Below are 26,487 nucleotides of genomic sequence, written 5' to 3' on the forward strand. Positions count from 1 at the left end.
TTTAAAATGTTAACTTTACTTTTTAAATAAGAACCAACAGAGAATTATAGCAATCCTCTACACGATGCAGTGTGGTGTATTCAAACTGATAGGCTGCACTGAAAGTTGCTGGTTTATCTAACTAGACCTACTTGTGTTAGCATTTTCATGGTGGTGATGCTTTTAGAACAATTATAGGCTTTTCTTTGTGCTGTATCACTCTGACTTAGTGGCAATGAAGGTTACCTCTTTAGGTGAGACTGTGTGGAGTATAACTTAACACTCCAAGAGGCCAGATAGGTAAAATTGCTAGTTCGGGCTGTCCTGTTTTTGTGGTTTGCACCTATTTGTGTTTGTGTCTTGCTTTTCTCCCGTTCCCTATAAATGACGTCCCAAACCTGCAGAGCAGCGTGCAGCTTGTCCAGCTCCCTTTTCCTGTTTTTGCTGAGTCCTCACATCGCACAGGCCCTACTCTGAAGCTGCAGAGGCACAGATCTGTGACGCTGACGCCAAGGGGTACTGTTGGAAGACCTGGCAAAAAAAAAAAAAACTAATGAAGAAAAGAAATGAGGTGGCTATAGAGAGGAAGGCACAAGAGAAAATGTTAGGTTAGAGAAAGGAGGGCAGTGAGGAAAGGAGGGAGAGTGTGTGTGTGGTGCAGTGGATAGACTGTTACGACTCTGCTAGCAGCTGGAGCAGGACGAAAGGATGCTGTTTTAAATGCGGAGAGGGAGGACAGAAAATAGCTGTGTTATGTGTACGTGCGTCACAGTTTATGTGTGACAGTCCTTCGTTTTCACTGGAGGTATGATTTCACGAGAGCATAAATTCTCTGGTAGGTAGAGCTTTGCTGTGTTTTTGCTCTGACCTCTAAAGGGTAGCTTAAAGAAACTTAGGGGTAGCTGATTTTTCTTCTTGATCATTTGGAGTGTGTTTGTATTGTTATGAAGCCAGGTGGCAGTGTGTATTGTCTGATAGGAAACACTGCGGTGGCTTCGTATACTGTAGCTGTATTTAGTTGTGTGTGACACCCTGTTAGCAGCATGGATCCTCAACAGCCTGTTTATAGCCTGATGAAGAGGTTCTGTCCTTGTTTCAGCCTGCTACCGCTGCCAGTAGGTATCACATAGAAATATAAGTGATTTTTTTTGCTTCCGTAGTTTATAATATTTCTGTATTTAAGTTATTTTGCATAAACTATACAATTGTTGTGCTCTGTTGTCTTTACTGTGTTTTTCTTTTCTTTACTGGATCATTATCACTAGTTGTTGCCCATTCTAACTGCTCCATATTTCTCAGTCATCTGTTGTGTTGAATGGTAAGAGAAGTGGTACGGTATCAGTTTTCATGGTGACCTGTTCTCTGTTTTGGCCCCCTCAGAGTCAGGACTGGAGTAAGAGTGATGAAAGGCTCTTGCAGGCTGTGGAGCAGAATGAACCCGATAAAGTCTCAGCTCTCATTGTCAAAAAAGGTCTCTGTCCTACCAAGCTGGATGCTGAGGGCAAGTCGGCGTAAGTTGAGTGCCTAAGTCTGCTGTGCCTTCAACCCTGTTGAAAATTTGTAGCCAGGTAGTACCAGGAAGTCAATCAGTTCAAATGAACTCTACCATTTATGCCAAGAAGAGTGGTCAAATATCAGCTAGACCTGTGCCAGAAACTTACCAACAGTTACCAAAAAGTGCACCTTAGTCAATTAAAACTCTGGGAAAAAAACTGTCCAAAGAAATCATTAAAAAACTTAAATTACAATCACATTCATGTCCATAATTAGGGAATGTCAATCTATGACCACAAGTGTAAATAAAAGTAACTAGAATCTTGAGCTGAAACTTAACTGATGAGAAGGATCACTAATTGTGACATTTTGCAATAGAAATCCAGAAATAAAAGCCTTTTTTATTTTTATCCTCTCACCTGTAAGATGTGGTGGCATGTCCTGTTTCTCCTGACAGGTTTCACCTCTCTGTATCCCGAGGCCGGCTAGATTGTCTGGAGGTTATCATCTCTCATGGTGCAGACATCAGCGTCACCGATGGGGCTGGTGAGGGATTTTATTAAACAGAAACATAGTTGTATCCTGTAAGCCACTGGGCTGTTTATAAAATACATGTAACTGTCTGACTCCAGGCTTCAGCGCCCTTCATCTTGCAGCCAAAAATGGCCAGTCTGAGTGCTTAAAGAGACTGTTACAGGTAAAAAAAAACCCCCCCCAACAATGACACCATAGCTAATCAATTAATTATTGAAATCATTAATAAAAATAATGGCCATTATTTTAAATATTTATCCGGTTACCAATGATGCGTGCTTGTTTCCTCTAACAGGAACGAATGGCGGTAGACTGCACGGACAGCATTGGAAGGACACCGCTCCATCTTGCAGGTCGCTGTTACAGCATAAAATTATTACACCAGTTTATTTAATTCCATAACAGTTTGCTTATAACAAGATTTTATTGATCGTTCTGTTTAGAAATTCAGTTGAATTTAATCATGTCATTGCAAAACGTACTATATGCAAACTTTTAATTGCCTGAACGCTGGTTATACTCACAGCGGTCAGTGGTTGCATGTCCTGCACTGAGACCCTGTGGGACTTTAAAGCCAATCTGGATGCCCAGGACACTGTAAGTTTGACAATTTAGCTGTTTGGTTTGCTGTTTTTGCTGACCAAAAATACATTTTATTTATTTTTATTTATTTTTTCAGGACGGGGCCACCCCTCTGATATTGGCAGCCCAGATGAGTAGAGTGGAACTGTGTGTCTTTCTATTGGGTCGAGGTGCAAATGCAAACATACAAGATAATCAAGGAAGGTAGTGAACTGTTATTGATAGTATCCCAAATATTGTTTTCCTTGCATGGCTTGGTGAGGCAGGGTATGACTGCTTGGGCCTTCATTTCCTGTTTCTTGAAATCATTATAGATGCAATGACTGAAGTGTCAAACAGGTTGGAATTTCACATCACTAGAAAGTGTCATGAAACCACTAGAAACCCCTAGCTAAGCTAGAACAAAAATAAAATCTCTTCAGGATTACTCCCACAGCAGTCTGGGTCTGCAGAAAGGATTCCCATAGAATTACTCCAGTAGTCGAGAGATTTGGAGGGATGCAGGTCAGGATCTCCAGCTGGGGCAACAGCTTTCGGGTTGGCTTTAGATGGCCCCTTGGAGAGGATTACTAGAGAACAGTCCTCGGGTTAAAATTAACAAGGGAAAAGACACAAATTTGGCATAAAATGAAAAACTGCAGTATTTTCTGCTTCATATTGAGTATCCTGCAGTGTGTTTGTTTTTTGTTTTTCAAAACACATCCTGACTTTTATAACTGGAAACTTTGAACAAAATGAAACATTGCGCCTTTTTTTTAGCATATTTTACTTTGCAATGATTGACATGCCAAACGAGATAACTCTGCACAATATGTAAGTGAAGGCCTGGAAAGAAATAAACATTCTCTAATACTTCTGTAGTTTCTTTTTGTATTGCATTCCTCATCGTAAGTATTTTTTTTATTGCCTTGTAATTATATATTGTGTGGGGTCACAGGTCTGCGTTGATGCTGGCCTGTGAGAGTGACAGCGTTGAGACTGTGGAGGCTCTGCTGAGAGGTGGGGCCAACGCACAGCTGGTCGACGGCCTCGGACACAAAGCTACCGACTACAGCGTAACCACAGGCAACCAACGTATCATTGAGATGCTGCAGGGTGGAGTACCTTCAGGTATGAGGCCCAAGTCTTCTTTCAGTAGTGTTTGCATTTTCTTTTGTTCTAAGATCTCAAAAGACCTGTCTCAGTAGTGCAGCTCAGATAATCAGTCAAATTACTGAATGTTTGGGAATGGTGAAAACACAGCTACTCTGATCCCCACTGTAACACATGGTACACAGTGACTTTCCAGAGATAATCAGACCCAGAGTATGGTTTGAGTTGCTGTGATGTTCCAGATCCAGACATTCTCATTGGCCTCCTTGGAAAACAACTGTAATAGAGGGAAGTGGATCAGAAGGACAGCTGGGCGTGATTGTAAAGTGGGGCATAAAAATGAAAAAGGCTGCTTCCGCTTTTATCTCTCAACAAAGACTTTGCTGATAGGTTACATGGAAAACAGATGTTTGACTTTTTTTGAGAAGATGAAGGAGGTAATTTGGTGTGCACATGATGCCTGACCACATCGGTTCATAATAATTTGAGAGATTTTCATAGATTTACTGCATAATACATGAATGGCACCCATGTAAACTGCATATTAGAAAGGGATTTCAGGGCATTGTCTGCATGTTTTTCTAGCTGTTTTCTGAGTCTCTGTGCAAATGAGGTTTAAGTGCTTTAATGTTTCTTTCCCTATGCATACATAGTCTCTGAGGGCGCAGGGGAGGAGGTAATGTTGCATATTCTTGTGCTGCATCACTCCTTCCATAAATGAGATCATGGCTCACTTTGGCAATCATATTGTGCATGTTTTCCAATATGAGGTCATTGGTTTTTTTGTTTTGTTTTTTTGTGCTGCTTTCTTTTTGTTGGCTTTCTTTCTCTTTAGTTGGCGACCTTTTGTCTCATCTTGATTTTCTCCATTTTTTCCCTTTTGTTTGTTTTTTAAGTTGAGTTTGATCTTTGCTTGCTTGTTATCACCCTCTCACCTCAATGCAGCCTTCTCAAACCCCCTCAGCCGCTTCATCAGTGCAAGGGGGGACTACCCCCCGCAAACGGAAAGCTCCTCCACCACCTCGGTCTCCTCTTCAGGTACTGTAAGAAACATGTTAGTGGGCACGAAACATTTCTCTGTTCAGTGTTGTCAGTATCTCCTGTACCCTAAACATGAAGTGATATTAGTTTAATAGTTGAGAAATGTTACACCTAAGATTTTCTTGTGATTGACTGTAGGAAATAAAAAGATGTGAATGAATTTTTAGTTTACAGCTCCACTTGGCACTCTGAAAGAATTGGCAGGTGTCCCTGTTTATACCAATTGTACCATCATTTCTTTGGTGAAATCTCTAAGCTACAACATTGCTTCTCAAAACATTAACTGGATTGTTTATTGATCTGTGTGATGTGATTCTCTTGATTATTTTTTTTCTGATCTCAAAAATGCAGGGTGTGCCACCTTCCCAAAAGTCCCAGAGTTCAGCTCCTCCTGCCCACTCTCCAGAGCCCCATCAGTCCCAGTCCCCACCTCCCTCTCCCCAGCCTCAAGAAACCCAGCAGTCACCCCAGGTTAGCACTGTAATGTTGGCTCTTATTTGGCTTTTAAGGGTTTCTTCCTTTATCTTAACATAAAAGGCAGACTATTGTTGGTTTAATTATTTTGTGTTGGGTTGTTTTTTGCTTGTTTTGTTTTAGGCTGAAGACGAGGAGGTGTTTGAGGAGATTCGGCGGCTGCGTCTGGAGAGAGGCCGTCTGCTCCAGAAGATCAAAGCCTTGGAGCAGCAGCAGCAGAGTGCCCTCTCTGCCTTGGAGGAGGTACTGAACAAGAGTCTCCTTAATGCTTTGCGTGCACTCCCTTATTTTGTTTAAACCTTGAGTGATTGAAATTGTACTTTCTGAATGCAACTGCAGTGGCCAATATTATGTGTGTTTGCTCACTAGCTTTCCCAACTAAAGAAACGTCTGGAGGAGGCAGAGGCAGAGAGGGACAAACTGCTTGAGGAACTGAAACCAGTCCATGGTATTGGGGCGAGTGACTCTGAGGACCTGGATGAAATGCTGGACTTCCCAGGTATGCGATCCAAGTATTTGTGAGCATTCCCGTCCCTAGCACAGAGCGTGCATGCACTTCATGCCGGTGTCATTGCTGTGCCACTTGGGTATTCTTACATCTTTCATGTCAGGGAGTCATGCTGATTTATTTTTGTCTTTGTTTCTTTTTAACTTTCGCTCTAGAAAAGCTGCTCTCCAAGCGCTCCAGAGCCTCCCCTGCTCAGGATGAGGCCTCTTCTCAAACGGACATTGACTCAGTCAGCCCCTCTCCTGCCCCTGCAGACCCAGGAGCTGTTGCTGAGCTGCATAAACAAATAGAGGAACTTACTTCCCAGAATGCTGAACTTGTTCTGAAAGTTCAGGTCAGGCAGCATAAATGCATAAATACACAGCTAATGCATAAGTACCTACTCTCACACATGCACAGACACCATTTTCATGCCTTCATTATGTTGGCTCATTAACAAAGATAAATTGGTAGTCAAAAGAGTATTAATTGGTTTCCTGGCAGGAGATGAAGATTCTGTTTCAAGAGTTGCTGAGTGTCCTTCATTCAAGCATTAGTCATGACCACTTAAACTTTGGGATGCTTCACTTTGGTGCACTAATGTACCCAGGCAGTTAGTTCATTTAGGTATAAATAGAACGCAGCAACATCAGATGTAGACATGGAGGCATTTTGCAGGCGTTCTATGCTGACCGGTTCATGCTAGTTGAAGTTAATCAGAGCTTATTAGTGCTGAAGGTTTTATGAAGCATTCTGTTATAGTGTGATTGTTCATTCCCCACTGGAAACATGAAAAGTCCAAACTCAATAAAGACTGAAATAAACTGAAGTAAAATTGAATTGAACTGGCAGTATATGCTCATGTGCTCACACTGTCACAAAAACGTGGTACTCTAACGACACTACCTGAATTTTCTGTGCACATTCTGTTGGGCTCACATATTGAAGCTAACTGAGTTTTTAATAAGCTGCTATAGTTTCACCTCTGTTGTGTACAGATGTTGGAGATGTTCGAGAAGGATGACACAGACATGCAGACCTCCAGTTCGGACTTTGTCCCTCTGGTTCAGTATGAAACCCTGAGAAAAGAGTATGAAACTCTTCAGGAGCGCTTCTCTCAGGCCCAGGCTTCAGCAGAGGCTTCAAGTGTGGAAGAGCAGCAGTAAGAATTTATTTGAAATGCTACCACTTCAAACTAGAATCACAGGAAGAGTTCCCGTTCACTGGCTCTGGCCTTCATTCTAAAATGTGCTTGTTTACAAATTGAGTCCTCGTGACATAAGGTTTCATGACTGCTGTTGCATCATGTGTATTATTTTTCTTTGAAAAAATATAAAACCTCATCTGTGTTGCAGCTAAGCAACAAAACACTTCAATAATACACTGAGAAAGTGTTATCTAATTCTGAAGCAGTCACTCATTTACACCCTTGTTTGTTTAACTTGTTTTCATAAAGGCTAAATATTTATAATTGATTAGAATTTACATTGTTTTTTTTGTTTTTTTTGGAGGACATCACCTTGTGCGCTTGTTGTTTTTTTGTAATAACTAAACGTCTCACTCATATGAATCTAGCATGTTTTCTTAATTTCACTTCAAGTCTCTGTTATTTTGCAGTGATGATGAGCGCTCTCAGGGAGGAGCTGCAGATTCAGAGAATACAGAAGCTCTGAAGGAGAAGCTGCGTGAGCTGGAGGAGCAGTTGGCCTCTTCCAAATCTGAGCTGGAGGAGCTAAAGGAGCAGATGCGTGTCGGGGTGCTTTCTGTGGAGTGTGGTATAGGGGATATTGCTGCAGCAGGTGCTGGGGCTTCAGAGGAGGGCCTGAGCCAGGAGGCAGAGCAGCTGAGAGCCAGGGTGACAGAGTTGGAGGAGGAGCTTTCTAAAAGAACGGGTGAGGCTGGGGGTCAGAGCAATTCGGACAGTGACATAATCAAACAGCTGACAGAGAAAGTAAAGGAACTCCAGGCTGCTCTGGCCCAGAAGGAGTCTACAAAAGAGGAAGAGGAGAAAGAAGACAAAATAGAAGATACAGAAACAGTGAAGTGCCTACGTGACAACGTTGCTAAGTTGGAGGCAGCCCTGGCAGAGAGCAGGTTATCAGAAAAAGATGGAGGCGGAGCAGGAGATGGAGATCAGGTCCATCGCCTTCAGGAGCGTTTGCATGAGCTAGAGGGAGAACTGAGGAAATGTGTGCCCCGCTCGGAGCTGGAGGAGGTGCAGGTGAATCTGGGACTCCAGTGTGAGCAGCTGGCAAGGGAGAGGGCGGATGTGGCTAGAAGGCTCAACGATGCCCTCCTGGAGCTGGAGAGACTCAGACCTCCACCACACGGAGAAGAGGAAGATGAAGAAGAGGAGGAAGAGCATTCAGAGAGTTCAGAGCCCTCAGTCATATCAGGTACAACTGATAATGCAGTGTCATTTTGCATGAGTAGAAAACCATTGTATTTAGTTCACAGGTTGAGTTCATGTGTTATTATTTGTGCCTCTGTCCAATCAGAGCACTCCAGACGCACCTTAGCAGCAGTGAGAGAAGAACTTGAAGTAGCGAGGCAGGAAGCAGCTCAGGCTCTGGATTGTCTGTGCGCCGAGCGAGAGAGCCGGGCACAGGACGCCCTGCAGCTGAAGGACACGGTGCCACTTGCGAAACATAAAGAGGCGCTGTCGGCGGTGTCAGAACAACTTGCTCAGACACTGCAAGAGCTCCAGGAAGAAAAAACCCTTCGGGGCCATGCTGAGGAGCAGGCTGCTTCACTGGAGGCTAAACTGCAGGCCATGCAGGATGCCATTCCCAAAGAGGAGCATGAGAAAGTCAAGGTCAGCAGAAATGTACAAATATGATAATAACAGCTCAAAAGGTCAGTGATCAAAAGTAGCTGATAAGGCCGGGCTCTTCTTAAATATGTTAAATATAGACTCAGCAGAAGAAGCTTGTTGATAAATGGAAGGAAAACCATTTCCTCCTGTTGTAAAGGACAGGTTCACATTTTTTCATCACCTTAACTCACGTGCACAATATACAGTAATAAGTTGCTGTAATTGTTCTGTAAAAAGCTAATTGTGAGTGAATCTGCCTGCAGTGAAAATTAATACATTTTATCTGAAGCATGAAACTTCAGGGCCTGAATGATGCCTCCATTTTTTTCCTGAAAAATCTTTAATATTAAATACAACGAATTACAAAATGGGCATTTGCAGTTTCTTTAAATTGTTTATTGAGGTATGGAGAGAAGTAAGAGCTGTGCACATGTGCTTTTAGTTGACTTCTCCTTCTGCTTTTAATTTTATTCAGCCACAACTCTTAAGCAAACAGATCCCTTGTTAACTCATTCACTGCCAGCCATTGGCAGTGAATGAGTTAAACCCATTGACTCATTCACTGCAATTGACGGCTATAGACGTCAATGGCAGTGAATGAGTTAATGAACCTTGCCATCTTGCACATTATTAAATGGCATATGATGATGATGATGATGATGATGATGATGATAATACTGATATTGAATTTCCAAATTTTAAAAGTTTGTTTTAAATGCACACATGGTCAGACGGAATAAAACTCTTCAGTTAATCCTGGCTCGTCTCACAGGCAGAGCTCCAGCACGCCCTGCAGGAAAGTGAGAGCGGTGCAGCAGCAGCTCGGGATGCTCTGAGTGAGAAGGAGATGGAACTGAGAGAGCTGAAATCCCAGAAGGCTGCAGAACAGGGTCTGATTTCTAAGGAGGATCACGAGGCCCTTCGGCTCTCTTTGCAGGCTGAGATCAACGCCGTCACGGCCCGTTTCAACGATCTTACTCGTAAACACGAGAAGACCTGCACTGAGGTCTGTGTGTCTATGATATTATGAGCTGTGGGCCTTGATGCCCTCCTGCCTTTCTTTACATTATCCTACTCCATTACTTCTGTACTTCTTTTTGCTGCAATGACCCATCCTTATGTGTACTGAGTCATGTACTAAATTTGCTTGTGCACTACCAATTCAAAATATAACAAAACAGCAGAAAGCAATACAACTATCCTATTAATTTAAATTTTTATTATATATTTTTGCATTTAACTGATTTTAATTGCTGTAAAAAAATTAACTTCCCAAATGTGGGATAAATAAAGTACATCTAATCTCATTTTAGGGACACTCCAAATTGAATTTTCCTTCACATCTGCTGTTGCATTTAAATAATAAACTAAACGGCTAAATGCAGAGATTTTTTTTTTTATTAAGAGGCAGGATGAGACTGTTGGTATTATTTGTCTACTGCAGGTATTCCAGGTACAAAGGGAGGCACTCTTTAACAAGAGTGAGCGGCAGGTCGCAGAGTCTCAGCTCGCCACAGTTCAAAAACAACTTGCTGAACTACAAGCCCAGTCAACCCATATCCAGGAACTCCACAAAGACATCCAGGAATCGCAGAGCCTCGTGAAAGAGAAGGACCGCAAGGTGAGATGCTAGCTGTTCATGAAGTTCACGGCTGCTCTTGAAGAACAAGGTTGTGAAAAGTGATGTGTTCAATATGTGTGCAGATAACAGAGCTGTCAAAGGAGGTGTTCCGACTGAAAGAGGCCCTGGGGGCTCTCTCGCCTCCTCTCGGATTCACCTCTTCCTCCTCATCAACCCATCATGGTAACCCTGGACAGCAAATGGCTCTGCAGAATAGGATTGCCATCCTCACTCAACAGCTCCAGGTGATCTATTAGATTCAAAGTGAAAATGTACTCATAAGTCTGGACGAATAAAAAGGTTTTGAGTGGTTTTTCTTTCTAAATGTTTGGATAGATATAATTGATCTGAGGCCAGCAGGGAGCTTATTCAAATGAACACAACCACAATAACTGAAGTCAGCTTTTAGTGCACTTGGATCTAATTCTGGGAACAGTTAAAAGATCTACACTTGATGACTGGAAAGGCCTGACTGGGTTGTAGACAGATTTGTACTGTAATATGATAATAATATTGTCTTTTTTTTTGCAGGATTGGGAGAGAAAGCACAAACAAGTGGTGACTGTATACCGCTCACACTTACTGGCAGCTGTGCAGGTCAGTTCAGTGCACTCATATGCACAACAATTAGGACTGAAATGGAAATTTGTTGAGGATTTGTTTGCGTGTCTGTGTCTACTTTGGATCACACAACAGCAGTCTTTGTATAATTACATCAGGTGCGTACACATTGTTGACCCTGTTGTTCCTCAGCTGTAAAAGACCGAGTACTGTAGTCATCCTGCCAGGCAGGCAACGCTAACACACACGTTCATGAATGATGCAACATAGGAGTTTCAAACTGATACAAAGGCGTATCTACTATAAATCTCGGACAAATTTAGATCTCAGTGACCTTGACCTCAAGGTCAATGTCAAATTGATACCAAAGGTATATCTAATAGGAGCCTGAGGGGTACCACTGGCTGCTGCCTGTATTTTTCAGTTGATTTATCTAGATCACAGTGATTTTTAGTGTTCAGTTCATTGTTCATTTGTTATTACCTTTTGGCGTGCTAGCTATAATTTATTGTTCTATGTTGTTGAGCTGGCTGCATAGTTGCTTACCTTTAATGCTTTTAGCAGGTAGGAATTGCCTTCTTGATGCCTCTCTTAAAATGGGACAGTTATTGTAATGTTTAGTTGGTGGTTAACATTGTTTTTCTGGAAATACAACTATCTTGGACTGCTATTTGCAGTATCGGTTACCTTTCATTTCAAGATGGCATCATCGTCTGTCAACAGGGTCGCATGGATGAAGAGGTGCAGCATTTGCTACTCCAGATCCTGAAGATGACACACGAGGGGCACTGAAATTTAGAGCATCTGCAAGTTTCTCTCAGCTCCAGTCCCCTCTACAGGGCAGCATAGCAGCTCTATCACAGCAGCCTGTGGGACCAGTACCCAGTATAAAGCCAAATACAACTGATCTGTGGTCAGGTATAGCTGCATGCTTGTAATGTAGTAACCCAAACAACCGATAGAAAAATGGAACATGGAGTGCCTTTATTGTGTAGTATGTGAGGAGTTTATGAAAGCAGAATGTGAATGTGACAGAGTGGATATTTAGACGATACCAGATGCATTGATTTGTTTTGTTTTTTATATAATAGTTTTAATTAAAAAAAGAAGATAAATTCTCTGCAGTTCACTGTGTTCTTTTTAAAGTGATCCATCAAAGAGTGTCGGTTGACTGACTCTGGGCTTAACTGTGGACCCGATACATTAGCACACAAATATAGGATCCATTCCAGTAACTATACTATGGAGTGTGCGAGAAAAATGCATAGTAATATGTCAAATGCATATTTAAAACACTAAGGGTCCTTATTTTACAGTATGTAAGCCAGCATGCTGTTCTGGCCATCCTGATCCATGACCCTCTGCAGCAGTATACACATACATTAAGGAAGCTAGAGATGCAATATTTGAACCAACTAATATGCCTGAAATACGTGCATACAACCATTTATACTTTGTGAGGATAAAAACACGGTGTAAACAACTTTCAGCTGCTTCCTTACTCACAAAAAGTTGCACTGCACATTTTTGATCATCCGATGCCGTTCCAAACACAACCCCAGTGGGATTTGTGCCCTATTAGGTGGGATCTAAACATGGATCTTTTGCTTGTTGGTTAGATGGTTAAACTTATGCTCACAAATGACAACCCACCTTTTTTTAATACATTTTATTAACAAAAAGTCAGTCAGTTAATCATAGAAGAAAAGGTCCAGGAAATTCCTGAGGGGAGATACAAAAGAATGACAATGATCTGGATCTCGCAAAAAAACTGTTGAAGTTTACCTCATCTTTATGTGCATTTATGAGGCTAAGAACAAAGGAGGGCCTGATTAAACTTAAGTAGCCAAGAACAGAGAGGGGGGGAAAGGGCAGAAAGCAGACAAAATAATTTTAAAGTATTACACTGTCAAAACTGGGAATGAAACGCTGTGGAGCAAAAACACACCAGCAAGTCAGTAAAATGTACAGACAGGGAATAAGGACAATAAAGTGATGCACTTCCCTGAGCTGGGAAAAATTAAGCTCCTTCTTTAACATGTCTATGACTGACCTCTGACTTAAAAACTCTGAGGGACACACATATAAGACGATAACATTTAAGACCATCATAGACAGTATTACTCATTCACCCCAAAACAAGAGCAGCTTCCATTACTGTTTACATGTACACAACTTTGAATCATCCTGAAGTTTGTTCATTTACTCATTGGCGTGGCAAGAAAACTGTTCTTTTGCAACAAGAGCATAAATGCACATTATATACACGCTGACACAAACGCCTGTCAGTGTAGTTATTAAGGCACTGAAGTGGGGGAGGCTGGAGAGAACGGGCATGGCTATACTGAGCATTAATGCGGAGGAGTTTTTACCACACATGACTTCCTAAAATAATGAACAGCCCTTACAAACAGCACAAATAGCAGATTTAATAGCAAATGTGATCAAACTTCTCAGTCAGGACAATGTATCGATCTCCACTGCACTGATAAATACACTAAAGCCACATTAAAAGCATCCATTGTGTAGATCCCGCTTGTTCCACCTAAACGGCTCTGACCGATCGGTGCAGCAGGTGATGTTTTGGGGTGCGCCGTGTTGTCTGGCTCTTTGCATGGAGTCGGTGCAGTGGATTGGCTTGTTCTGGCCCATCTTGTGGCCGAAAACAGAACCTGCAGGGAGGCGGGCTGTTTCAACAGCTTGCACTCTTTGTCATGTTCTGCAACTGTTCCTGAGGAAAGCACTTGAGGTTGCTGTTACTTGGAACTTGTTTACGTGGTTGATGTCTCAACATAGCTTCCACTTGAATGCCAGGACCCAATGTTTCCCAGGTAAATCAGTGGTGTGCGCTTCACCTGTCAGTGGTTTTAATGTTGGGGCTAATCGGTGTATCATGATTATGCTTTTTTTTGATGCATGTGAGGCTTAAAATAGCTCAGAGAAACAATAAAGGCTTTGTGGCTGTTATAAATTCAGATACTGCAGACCTTGAACATGAGCATTTAACAGTCTTTACATTCTAAACAGTTGCAGAATTTTCATTTCCTGCATTTGTACCGAGATGAACTACTGGACGAACTGGACATCTTGTTTTGAATTTTTTGGTGCACCAGAAAATTAGTGACAGTTTGTTCTGGTGATTCCCACAACTGGTTGATTTGAATAACCTGTGACTTACTAGTCATGCAAGTTGTGGTTTAAAGGAAGCACTTCACAATTACAGGCTTTTCTTCACTGTGCATTAAATCCTTTTGTGATTTCCTGAGGTTAGCTCCTCTCCAGACAGGTTGTCAGTTTAATTTTTGACCTCGGTTGGTGATTATCCAGCTCGGGCACAGCACAGACTGTGGATCCTGGTTGGTTTGTTAGCTTAATAACTGCATGCTGAGGAGTTTATGACAGATGAGGGATATTTGGTTTATCCTGGTAGTCAACAAGCAGAAGTACAGGGATATATCAGATACTGCAGACTCCTTAGAAGGATTGTCCATGGAAAGAAAGTATTGCTGATATTCTTTCTTCCCGTTGAAAAATCATCCCATAATGAGTCCTAGATTCAGTTTTTATGTGATTTGTATGGGCACATAGAAATTTAGCACTGTAGAACGAAAGAGAAAGAAATACTACATTATTTCTACTTAGATCTATTGTAACCAAGTGTGTGAATCTAAATAATCTACATGCTAAAATGTGAACCTCCCCTTTGCAGTTAAAGACAAATTGAACACCTCAACAATGTAAAGAAATAGCAATGCTTTTTAAAATGATAATGTTAGCATGCACTCCTTGCTTTACGTCTGCATTATAATCCCTTAAATTATTCATGTATCTGGTTTGAAAAGTCCATAGTGTATACTGCTATCTTACAGTCCCACACAGGTCCAGGTAATTCACTGCTTCCTCCTCACACCCCGTTTGAGATGAAGCTCACTCTCTGCTGCTACAATAGGCAGCTCATTCTTCAGGTGAAACGAGACGAGGTGGGTTATGCTCTCAAATAACATGTCTTTGGTCCGGACCTTTTTTTTTGAAGGGAAAAGCAAAACAAAAGGAGTACACCAGTGTAACTTCATAACAAAACAAATAAGCAGTGTGATTTATTGAAACTACTTCTCAAGAGACTCACCACTCCTTCAGGGTCCACTAGCAGTAAGTGTTTAGGGAGGCCACGGTGCAGGCCGCTTAGCACATACTGGCCAGGATTGGTAGTGCTCTCCCTTACCAGAAAATCTCCGTCCCGGCTCAGGAGTTTTTCTGCGTCTCGCCGGCTCATCCGGCTGTGGTACCAGGGCTCACGGCGAAGCTGCTCCTCATTTGGAGCAACAGGGGCTCTGCGTCGTGGAGGACTGGGCCACTGATCCTCCAACAGCCGACCACCTCCCACTCCTCCCTCAGCACCAGAGCCTCCAGATATAGTGGACCCAACACCACAGGCCTCATGGAGTTTCAGGGCATCCTCAAAGGGCCCTACAGAGACGACAAAGGCGCTTGAGATGTTTCACAAGGTTTTGTTGTTTCCTCATAGTGTAGTGGTCTGCCTAACTAGTAAAAGATCCGTGGTTAATCGTAAAAGGACGGTGTCAAAAAAGGAATCTGGTGGGAATCAAACATTTGAGAGAAAGTCTGGCTGTCGTTCTGTTATATACATGTCCGAAGATGTCATAGGCAGGACTTACTCATGTCAAAGAGATCCTTTTTGGGACTCTCTGGTGCCCTGGTGCCTCTGTGCCCATCAGGACCCTGCGTGAGTGAATCCAGGTTTTCCAGACTCTGGGTGTTAACATATTGATGCTCCTCATAGTCTCTGCTGCATGGAGGCTGACCGTCAGCACACAAATAACCATCTGATGTCAGACCTAAGACAGAAAGGTGCGCACAAAATGCGTTTCATTCACTAGTTTCTGCCCCGTGCTACAGCACTGTTTGCTGCTAACGGAAACAACTGATTATATAAAAGAAAAAAAAAAATCACAAAATGTCACTTAACTTTTAGTAGTTGGAAATTTTAACTATTATTTTCTATATTTTTGAAAGGAAAAGGTTAATTGTCGTACCTATCTTGATCATCCTCCTAGCATCAGTCTAGTTAAAGATGATAAACAATATGAAGTATGAAGGGGGCCTTATTAAAAATGCCAAGATCCTATTTCTGTTAATTAAGAGGGCAAACGCTGAGCTCCCTCAGGCAATGAGAACAGTGATGATTAGCTTTGTAATACAATAAGGATGGAAAAAAAACAACTAACCTCCTTCAGAGACAATTTAACATAAATATATACACAAAACAAATCTGACAATCCTCATTGTTTAGTATGTGACTAGAAAACGTTGCAACTCATATATTTTTTAAAAAAATCCTTCATTTAAAAACCTGTTTGAAATCCCCCCAGTTAAGTACATCACCTCTATATAACAACTGTATTATAAAAACTAACCTAAAAGGTCACAATGTTTTAGCTGTTACAGCTGCTCCCTGCCACAGGATGTCTCACCTGAGCTGCAGGTTGTCTCCGTGTCCCAGTGAAGCTCATAACACAGCTGACCAGGCTGGTGAGATGCTTGATCTCTCCTGGCTGGTGAGCTCATCTGCTAACACATAATCACACCACAAGAACACAACCTAAATACATCTGGATCTGTATAACCAAGAACTCTCATCTCGTGTCCCTGCATAATGTAGTTTCGAAGCACTCTATTTGAAACATTAGCTGCAGCATGTCACCCTGTTGTGAACAAGTTGCAACAAAGGGGGCAATGGGTCCTTTCACCTGATAGGCTACAGAGAACCCAAGGCTCTTCATGTAATCGTATTTGTCTTAGGCAATTATGCTGCAGGCACAGTTATGGAGTATATTTTCATGATCCTATGCTTTAATTCCATGTAACAATATGAGGCAGGAGCATGAAAACACATCAGTCACCAGTTCACCAGGGAGATGTCAGAGAGTTCTGTTCGAAACATTAATCCAATACTTCATGATAATGACCAGATGTTTTAGTTTAGTCTGTAGTGCAAGCATGCAGGTTTTACAGTTTTACACAAAAATGCACTGGAGGTCTTCTCGATGAAATTTGGAGAAGCAGAAATACACCGTACAAATCGAAAAATATAAATACACAATATGCAATTACCTCAAAACTGGATTCAGCTACAGTAGAGCTACAACATGCAGAGCCTGATTTAACAGTATTTCTATAGCCATGTCAGGACACTCACCTGAGCTGCTGTCTTGCTCTGTGGTTGAGTGTGCATGTGACCAATGAGGGTTCCACTGGGCCTGAGTCTGGAGTCTACCACACCTCCAACAGGAGGCTCCTTCCCTGGAATACGGTTATAGTAATCCGGCTCAGAGAAGTCCTCATCATCCCTCCAAATTGGTTCTTCTGTCCTGGCAGACCTAAGGAGAAATATACTGTGAGTGTAAGTCTGACAACAGAACTACATGTCCAAATAAAGACAGCAAAAAACTGTATTTTAACCACGACTTCCAAATATGATTATGTATTCATTTCTATAATGATGTTAACGCTACAGCATTAATTTGAGGAGGAAATCAGCGTTGTTAAATTGATTTGTTCTGATCAAGTAACATCTCCACATCCGAAATTGAGAAGATGTTTATTTGAAACCAGGAAGAAACAAACTGCTTGTCTGGACTTATTCTGGTGACTGCAGTGGCATCACTGCGGTAGCATCTCATGTGTGAGAAAATCTATGTATTTACAACACTGTAAGACTGATTTTGAAGAAATACAAGAACAAAGTATCACATCTCCTTGTAATAAATAAGAAAGAACTCTGAGAACTCTAAACTAGATCAGGTTGGTGGTGGCTAAGCTCTTTCTGCTGGATGCTTAGAATAGAATAAACCTTTATTATCCCACGGATGAGAAATTTCGGTGTTACAGAGCTCTTACAGCAAGTGAAAGTAAAATATAAAAGGAAGACACAAGCAACCGAGGTTTGTATATACAGGTATATACAGGTAACAATGTACAGAATATGTATAGAAAAATAGAAAAATTGTACAGAGATATGTATAAAATGTGCAGTAAACAAACAAGCTGGTGAGTAAGATGACCAAAAGAGTGTTAAGCTGCATTATAGAGTCTGACAGCTGCTGGTAAGAATGCTTGGGATGTATACAGTCCCAGGAGTCTTAAACTGAAGTGTTTTTTGGTGCTTTTGTTACATGAAGTCAAGATACTAGATTTTTCTATTTGACACGTTGGGATAATTTATGAGTCACTATCCCACCGCTTCACCGATGTCACTGATTTTAAGGAGAGTAACAAAAACTCTTAACATCTTTTTTATCCAGTTAAGTACATGAGAAGTGGCAGGACTTTCTGTTACCTCTCCACAGATGTCATGGTTTTTGGTGGACTGTGCAGATACTGTTTGAACTGCAGCTCGAAGGCTTGGCCGAGGGTACTGATGACACTTTGGGCTAAACCATCTGAACACTCCAGGATATGACATGCTGAAAGAAAAAGAGAGAGAGAGAGTGAGGAGTTAAAAAGTTGCCACGAGCTATTCAAACTCCCGGTACAGCAATGAGCCAATAGTTTATTGGCTTCTACATATGTGGATTTTTAAAATATTAATATTTTTTTAAGACATCAGCAAACACAATGTTTATTAGCTATTTAATTTCCAACAAAGTATATTTTGTGGTGCAATAGGCTGATATTTTATAACAATACTGGTTTACGACACCGGCATATTACCACATTTTATATACTTTAAATAATTGTGATGTTTAAAAATAAAATACTAATATGTTTACAATGCAAATGATAAAATCAAATCATCAATATTGTTAATAAAATATTGTTTTTAAATGATTTTGTACTGTTATTGTTACAGTCTCACCCACCCTAAACCCATAATAATTGTAATTAAGCCACAGACAGACCACATAATACAGTTAGAGGTGGAATCAAAGCATTTTTAAGAAAAAATGTCTATAGATATCGCAATAGTAATGTTATAATCCACAGTAAAAAAGACAACAGACATTATTTTCTAATGCAACTTATTTTGCCTTACAAAATAAACGTGTTTGTCTAGTGGCAAAATGTATGGAAGGAGAAAGGGAACCTTTTTAGAACATACCTCTCTGATTCACTGGGTCTTTGGACACATATGCAACATAATCAGGTGTGTCCTGCAACATATTAGTTTGGGGGAAAATCAGCTCGATAAATCAAAACCATCAGTCATTTTTGAAGCTCGAGACTGTTAACGATTAATTCAAGTCATACATGTTTGCATAGGCAAAATGTTCATTCCAACAATTTAATGGAGAGTAAATGTTAAATGCTGCACTCACTGTGTCTCCCCCAGAGGCAAATGAGATGGACTGCAAGGGATGATGAGCTATCACCTGAAAGAGAAAGGAAGCCATTCGTTATTTTGTCAATGAATGTACAGTACTGTGTAAAAGTTTTGACCCGCCCCTCATTTCTTCATATTTTGCTTCCAAGGAGCTAAAATTTCTTTGAATTCTTTTAAAGTGGTCTTGAGCAACAGCCCTCCAGGTTTTCTGAAAATCTTTCAAAGTTTTTCTTTGGACATTGGCTGCTTTTTAACTGTTTTCATGTTTTTGTTTGTTTGTTTAGCCACCTAACTCTGGCCTATTACTCATTCAAGCATAAAAAAGGCACCTAAATCCAGCGCTGAACCTGTTGTATCTACACATAATGGACAACTGGGCAAAGTCCCAATTAAAAGTTAAAGGTTTGACTCTGTACCTCACAAAAGTGGTATTTATTTATAATATTCACATAGGAGCGTAAAATTGTTCACTACAAGCTTCCAACAAAGAATTTGTTTTTTTTATCTCATCAGTGATTTCGCACATATTTTACCCAGTGATTAACAGTTGAGAGAAAATATGCTAACGTCTATGTAAAGCTAAGCTATAGGAATAAAGAAAAATGCAAAAATAATAGCTGGCACATTATAAAGGTCTTAATCACATTGTGGTCATGCAAGTACATTCGCCACCTTAATTAAGTATCAGCTAACCTGTCGTGTGGTAGGAATGAGCAGATTAATACCATCGATGGAAATATTGACTGCGATGCTCATGCCTGCAAATCGTAGGTTACTCTTCCCCATGACTGACTGCAGAGCTTTGTTTGGAACCTACAAAATAAAGGATACGATGAAAATTACAGTTATATAGTTTCAGTTGTAGATACAGATAAAAATGTCATACTGTATATTAGTTACCAGAAAAACAGCCGCATGGAGCAGCAGCAGTCCTTTCTACCCTTTGTTGTTATTTTAATACATCTTATGTGTATATAAAATTACTATTGACTGCTTGTCAAAAGTACTGCATGTATGTTAGAATTATAAATTACTGTTAACCTTCTTCCTCCAAGCCCCCTTTCCACCTGGCACAGCTTCGCACAGTCTGTTGATGGCTTCCCTAAAGAGAAACACGAAGAAAGATTTCAGATCAGACTAAAGACGAATATACTGGTCACTGATTATCAGCCATTTGTAATAATAATAATATTATATAACGTATAAATCATATGGACTTGTGTTGTCTGTGCAAAAATACAAAAAACTGAGTCACAACACAAAACGCCGCCCCACAGCAATGGAAAACGTTAGGTTAAACATGAACAGACGTTTTCCCTTCCTCCAAACAAGCCCATAGGTCGTAGGCAAATCGTAGTTCAAAGGTCACGAAAATAGATAAGAAAGTCACAACATTCTTATCCATTAATGTTGGAAATGTTAACCCGAGAAAGGAAACAATAACAGCATTCATCTGTTGATGAATAATTTGGGAATTTAAATTCCCAAAGTATGGGAGAATAAACAGCATCAGATGAAGAAAATAAAAAGTAAATAGTGTATAAGACCTCTTTAGGGCATTAGCATTAGCATTTATTTTCTGCAGTGCAATTCTCCCTGCACATTTGTTACAAGTTGGCGATAAAACTGATATAACTCCTGGGAATGACTGCCTAATGGGCATTTAAAGGGTCTGTCCCTGTGTGAGCATGATGGCACGGCTGAGCCATAAAGTGGATTTGAGGCGGGAGCTCACACGCTCTCTGCCAGGGGACAGTGGGAACAATCAAGAGCCTAGCTGCCCCTATCAAGTGGCTCGTAAATATTTAAAAAGCAGCGTCCCGGGCCCCATCTCGAGTAAAAGTCTTCTCAGGGATTTTTGAAAAACACCACAATGTTCGAATGACTCATGCTGATGAGAGAGCAGAGGGAGGAGGAGGAGGAGACAGAGGAGGGGGGGGAGAGATGAGCTGTTGTTTTTGACTACAATAAAATGCTGCACCTCGTTTCACTCATTTTGCAGTTAAACGGCAAAAAAACACAGAGAGGACTGTTAAGAGAAAGCACCTTCTTTAAATCCTGGAGCTGAATTACATTTTTGAAATACTGGAAGCTACTGACTGTTTCGTTGTGGTCTTCCAGGACTAAATCAAGTTGTGTATAAGTCAGGAAGCTGAAGAATGACCTGTTCTGAATGGATATGTAAGCCCTTACTGTGCTGCCTTTAAATGATATCCAGCAATTCACATACACACATATCATGACTTTGGCAAACAAAGTAAGGAAAGACCCAGGAACAAAAGCCTTGTGTTGTTAGCATCATGGAGGACTTGAACCTATTTTGAATTTTTTAAAAATGCCTTATGTGAGCTACTAGGTGAAAAGGGCCCCTCTGACCTTGACCGAGGGGTAAACACACTTAAATGGGACTTTAAAATCAACCACGACAGGAATGCAAACAAAAAACATTCATCATTGCTGGAAATAATCATGACTCAGTCAGTCACATAAAAACAAGACCAGACATAGCCATCTTACTCTCTATGGCTACTCCCAGTGCAAACATTTTGTTTTGCTGCTTTGTTTTGGACATCTTCCTCCTCCTCCTCCTCCTCCCCCCTCAAGAAGTTACAGCCGCAGACATTATCCAGCAGGGTGCGTTCATGGGGACCACTGCAGCTTTCTACAGTCATTAACGAACATCATCAATAATAGATCTCCCTCTCCATCACTCCATCTCTGCTACCTCCTCCCCCCTGCACTTAAGCCTCGGATGCACGGTGGGCTCAGATTACTGCCGATCGATTGTGCAGGAGAGAGGAGAGGGTGAGAGACAGAGAGCGAGGCAGACAGGGAGGGAGTGGGGAAAAGGACTTCTCCCATGAGGTTGAGGACTGCAAAAAACCCTGTTTTTATAACAATAACATGACGTGTAGGGCATAAAAACACCAAGACACAGACATAGTAAGGCCCTGAGGCATAGTTTAATGTGTAACCTTCTGGCCTTTGATGCCAGTGAACACAAATACAGCAGCTCTGTTTATCTCTTAACAGTCCCACACTATACTGCTGTCTTCATGCATGTAGTTCTTGCAAGTGCATGAGTTATTGGACAGCTCCACTGCAACGTAAACTTGAAATTCAAAGTTGTGGCTCTTGATCAAAAAAAGACTAATGTGACAAGTGTAAATCTATTGGCCATGCTAAAGCAAAAGTATTTATATATAGTATATATATATATATTTTAAAAAAACTCTTCACACTTCAATTAATACTACACATCTACACTGTCAGATATGACGGTTACCAGCTTACCTTGTCACTTGAGTGCGTGTGGTGAAGTCCAGGGATCGCATTGATTTCAGCACCTCAATGCATCCCATGTACTGTAAAGAAAAAACCAAAGGGAGAAAAATCATTAAAATCTAAGTTAAATACCTTATTTTTAATTTAAAAATAAACTCATGATATGTTCAAATATGTTTTATGATCTGAAAAGATAATTGAATGAAACTATTCAAAAATACAGAACTATAAACATGCGCTGCATTTAAATTAAGTTTGTATTTTAACTACACCACAACACTTCCAGAAAGAGATGTTACGTTCACAATAGACTATACTCTGTTGGTACATGTGATTACTTTCAACAGTAATCTAAATCAAATCCCCATATAGCCCACTAATGTAGTGTCCTCCAGTGGGAAGGTCCCAGCTGAGCAGCTTCCTAATGCCTGTCAGGTTGGGGTGCTAATGGCACCGTGACTAGATTAGCAGCACTCAGAGCTCCAAATCATGGATAAACTGCAGCTTCTCAGCCCTCTGGGGGATGTGAGTGTGTTTGCGTAAACAATCAGCATGCGAGTACGCCCTCTACATCTTATTTGCATATCTGTGTGGTTATCATGAAAAGATGAAGTGGTGAACGAATTGCTTGGCATTTGTTTGCCTGCCATAATCAGTCTCTAAAAACCAACTCGGAGATAATAACTCATTTAAAAAAGCTTCTACCATCTACCACATTCCTGCTGCATAGGTAAATAAACCCATGAATACGTAAAAACAACAGATGCGGCATTGAATATTAATAATTAACATTTTTTCCTGTGTTTTTTGCTACACTGATTGAATCGCAGCCTCCTTAAAAACATGTGACACTCATCTTAAATGCAGCACATTGCATCGGGGATGTAAAGCACAGCTCTTTGTGAAACTTATTTGGAGAGACGGAGAGAGAAACAGAGTGGGACCTCTGAGCCAGAGAACATAACGAGCTCACTAACAAGATTTGGACATGAGGGACGTCTTCCATCAGAGAAATTGTCCCTCTCTTTTTTCTTTCCCTCTCTCTGCCAATGCTTCCATTGTCACAAACTCAATCTACTGATGCAACATCCCTACTTCTATCACCCTATCTGCACTCTTGTCCTTTTGGCCAAGTCTCTTGCACACTATTGCTATGACTACAGGGACGTAGACTTTCCAAGACACATTCCTTAGAAATTTAATAACATTAGCATGTCCTCTTTAGCTGTGTTTTGCTGTAGCGGCTGCCTTTGACATAAATAATTGCCAAATTATATCGTTTGTCACTGTAAAAGATTTCCAAAAGAAGTTTATTAGCCAATGTGATCAGATTTTACAACAAAACAACAGCCATGTAGTAAAGGATGATCAGATAAAAGTATGTGATTAGTTACTCTCTATTCCTGGTTAACTGCACACTACGCAGAGCATATTCAAAAATATATGACAGTAAAATGACAACAACTCAAGTCTACGGACCCTTCTAGAAACTGCATCAATTAGCAACAGGCAATCACATTGCAAATATTTATGCTTCGCTTTGATAGTGAAATAAGTGAAAAGCACAAAATAGAAACAGTTTGTCTCTCTCTCTGCAAATGATTTAGCAGAAGCGGTGTTTTGATGGTCGGTGCAAAATCCTGACTAGCAGAGGCGGCAGATGCAGGCCAGACACAGATCTCGACGTGGCTATGCAGCGAGCGAGAGGGAGAGAGAGCGAGTAGGAGCATTGCTAAAAATCTGATTTGTGTCTTTCCCAGCAGAGGAGTGGATATGTATGAATATGTGAGTGAGAGAATGAGAGTCGCTCAGCATAGTGGCCGTGCTACTTAAAAATGACACAGTGCAGCAGAAATCAACCGTCACTCTGACACTAATACATGCAGAGACTACGCCTCCCTGCATAGATTTCCCATTGAAATGCATGCTGCACATACATGTCTCCTGAAGTACTACGTCAAGAGGCGTGAAACACGTTCAAACACTGGCTCTTTCAGGTCATCTGCAATAGTCAGAGGGCATTTTCTGATGACAACAACAAGCTGTTAAAAGCCTGGTCCCATCATTAATATGATTATGAGTCAGATATGAAAAGAGCACTTGTTATCCATTTCAGAAAGCCCTTCCTGGCTGTGAGAGCTCATATGTAATCGACATTTGGACTGCTCCCATACAGATCCAACCATCCTCTTCCACATCATATGATGCAAATGACTGTGATTAAATGTAATTGAATATGGGAATGAATGGTGCCTGTATAATGTTATTAGAAAGCGTGCTTGGGCCCCAGTCTGGGCTAATCAAGAGTCATGTCATTAGTTTGAGGAGGAGGAGAGCACAGGGGCAGAGGTGAACAGTTATGGGGGATTGCTGAGGGGACATCGAGCATTCTGCTCAGGCTGGTAGCCCTTTGTAAACACAGCGAGCTCGGATTGAGAACAAGATTTCTTTGAAACTCAGATTTATCTATATCATTTGAAATGATCACATTCATTTCTATATGTATCAGTTTATTTTGATACAAATTTACAGAATAATAAAAAAGCTTTATTGAGCATATTTTCATGATAATGAAATAAACATTTGGTATCGACTATGCTGAGATGCTGTAAATAACATTTTATGGGTAAAATCATAATAATTCATTGCACACAAGAACGTAAACAATCCCGAAACAAAACAAAGAGCAACCACTCCCACAAGCTTGCAGTGGGAGCTTACAATCAGACCTAAGTTACAAGCTCTATAAATACAGATTCTCATTGTTTAAGTACAGTATGATAAATTCTACCTTTGGTAAACAGTGCAGCTGAACCACAATCCTTTCTACAGTCTGTACACATAATTTCATGGTTTATCTCTCTCCACCCTGACGCCTGCATGCTGTCTCCCAATGAGCAACGCTCAGCCATCTATCTGGATTAAATTATGTGTTCCCCAGTCTTCCCACATGAGCTGCATAACAAACTGCCTGATAGTGAGGTGTCCTTTTGTCTTCTGTGCAGTCAGACAGAGAATATTTAAGTGGGGTCATATATTTAATATTCTGCAATTATCTTGTTCTCTTTACTCATTGACGAGCACCTGAAAAAAGTTACTGCATATTTCCTTTGGTTGTTTTTTATTTCTTTGAAGAAAATAAAAAAGTGCCAGCTAGCTTACCCTGACAATGTAGGATGCTCCTTGTCCTACTATCTTCTTGTCAGGGTGCAGCCAGCCTTGAGAGGGTTTGTGGATGAAGCTGCCCTTCTGGTTGAAGTCCTCTCCCCCAAGCCACATGCCTTCGACCCTTGTGCTGCGCGTCATTCCTGATCTGAAGTTGCTGGAGCCACCGGGGCTCGCCATGACCTCTGCGGCTCCAAATACGTGCCCCCCTGGACTGGCAGAATTTGCCGCTGCTACTGCTCGCTGCCCCCGAATGGCCTGTAGGGAACAAGGAGTGACACATACCGGGTCACAGGAGTTAAGCACTGCTGCAAGGCTCGCCACTGGGCCACTGGCTGAGGCTCCACCACCAGGCCTGTGTGATGATGAAGAAGACGTGACAGAGGCCTGGGAAGTAGCTGCCGCTGTCTTGCCCGAATCCTTGCTAGAATTGGAGCTGGAACTGGAGTTGGATGGACTCCGGCTAAGCAGGGAGTTGGAGAATTTCCACTGAGGCATCTTAGGAATGAGCATGCAGAAGGTTGTCGTGGCATCTTGTTCCCCATCCAGGCAAGGAGAGTCGGCCAAGGCCATAGCCCCAGCAGAAGAGGAGGACCTGGCACTGGGATCCAGGGGAGGCAAAGGAGGCAGAGGAAGGCTTGGCGTGGAGGAGGGAACCACTGGTGTGGCCACAACTTTGCCGCTCATGGCTAAGCTCTGCATTAGGTCGTCGGAGGAGGTCACAGACTCATTGCGAAAGCGGTCATACTTTGGCTTAAGGAGCATGCCCGGAGTAGCCGCCTGAAGCAGGACCTGTGAGTGGGGATAACTGCCACAGGATGGAGGAAAAAGGGGAAAGGGGGGAAGGGGAGGGGGAAAGGTGCAAAGAAGGAGGAGGAGAAAACTAGCAGGAAAATCTTGTTGGTCTTATATCCTTGTCAAAGTCAACTGAATGCTGTCTGGTCCTCTCCCGTTCACACACACACACTGTCCCGCTCTCATGCTGCTCTCCTCACTGAGCTGCCCCGCTCCCTCTC

At 41.5% G+C, this 26,487-nt stretch overlaps 2 protein-coding genes across 3 annotated transcripts; one reads left to right on the forward strand and one right to left on the reverse strand.

Annotated features, from left to right (window-relative positions):
- Positions 1 to 979: 979 nt before the first annotated feature.
- On the forward strand, positions 980 to 11,781 carry ankrd24 (ankyrin repeat domain 24). Its single transcript, XM_013911093.1, has 22 exons — positions 980 to 1,094; positions 1,360 to 1,490; positions 1,931 to 2,019; positions 2,106 to 2,170; positions 2,303 to 2,360; positions 2,534 to 2,604; positions 2,687 to 2,793; positions 3,527 to 3,699; positions 4,335 to 4,396; positions 4,603 to 4,719; positions 5,074 to 5,193; positions 5,320 to 5,439; positions 5,566 to 5,695; positions 5,860 to 6,038; positions 6,682 to 6,845; positions 7,301 to 8,079; positions 8,182 to 8,498; positions 9,271 to 9,504; positions 9,943 to 10,119; positions 10,203 to 10,364; positions 10,651 to 10,716; positions 11,404 to 11,781. Exons 1-22 carry the CDS (start codon positions 1,023 to 1,025, stop codon positions 11,470 to 11,472), a joined length of 3,462 nt encoding a protein of 1,153 aa, XP_013766547.1. The 5' UTR covers positions 980 to 1,022; the 3' UTR covers positions 11,473 to 11,781.
- A 587-nt stretch (positions 11,782 to 12,368) lies between these two features.
- Positions 12,369 to 26,487, reverse strand: shc2 (SHC (Src homology 2 domain containing) transforming protein 2). Of its 2 annotated transcripts, none has more exons than XM_005734101.1 (13): positions 25,469 to 26,487; positions 22,316 to 22,386; positions 20,063 to 20,123; positions 19,715 to 19,834; positions 19,017 to 19,070; positions 18,800 to 18,851; positions 18,038 to 18,164; positions 16,898 to 17,078; positions 16,173 to 16,266; positions 15,357 to 15,536; positions 14,807 to 15,147; positions 14,548 to 14,699; positions 12,369 to 14,278 (listed from the first exon to the last, which is right to left on the reverse strand). In XM_005734101.1, the coding sequence occupies exons 1-12, from the start codon at positions 26,234 to 26,236 to the stop codon at positions 14,571 to 14,573; spliced, it is 2,178 nt and encodes a 725-aa protein (XP_005734158.1). In that variant the 5' UTR covers positions 26,237 to 26,487; the 3' UTR covers positions 12,369 to 14,278; positions 14,548 to 14,570. The 2 variants fall into 2 exon arrangements, with proteins under 2 accessions (XP_005734158.1, XP_005734157.1); XM_005734100.1 differs by having other exon boundaries at positions 16,173 to 16,269.

This window comes from Pundamilia nyererei, unplaced genomic scaffold (genome assembly GCF_000239375.1).
Source record: "Pundamilia nyererei isolate P.nyererei 1_Seehausen unplaced genomic scaffold, PunNye1.0 scaffold00056, whole genome shotgun sequence".
NCBI lineage: Eukaryota > Metazoa > Chordata > Actinopteri > Cichliformes > Cichlidae > Pundamilia > Pundamilia nyererei.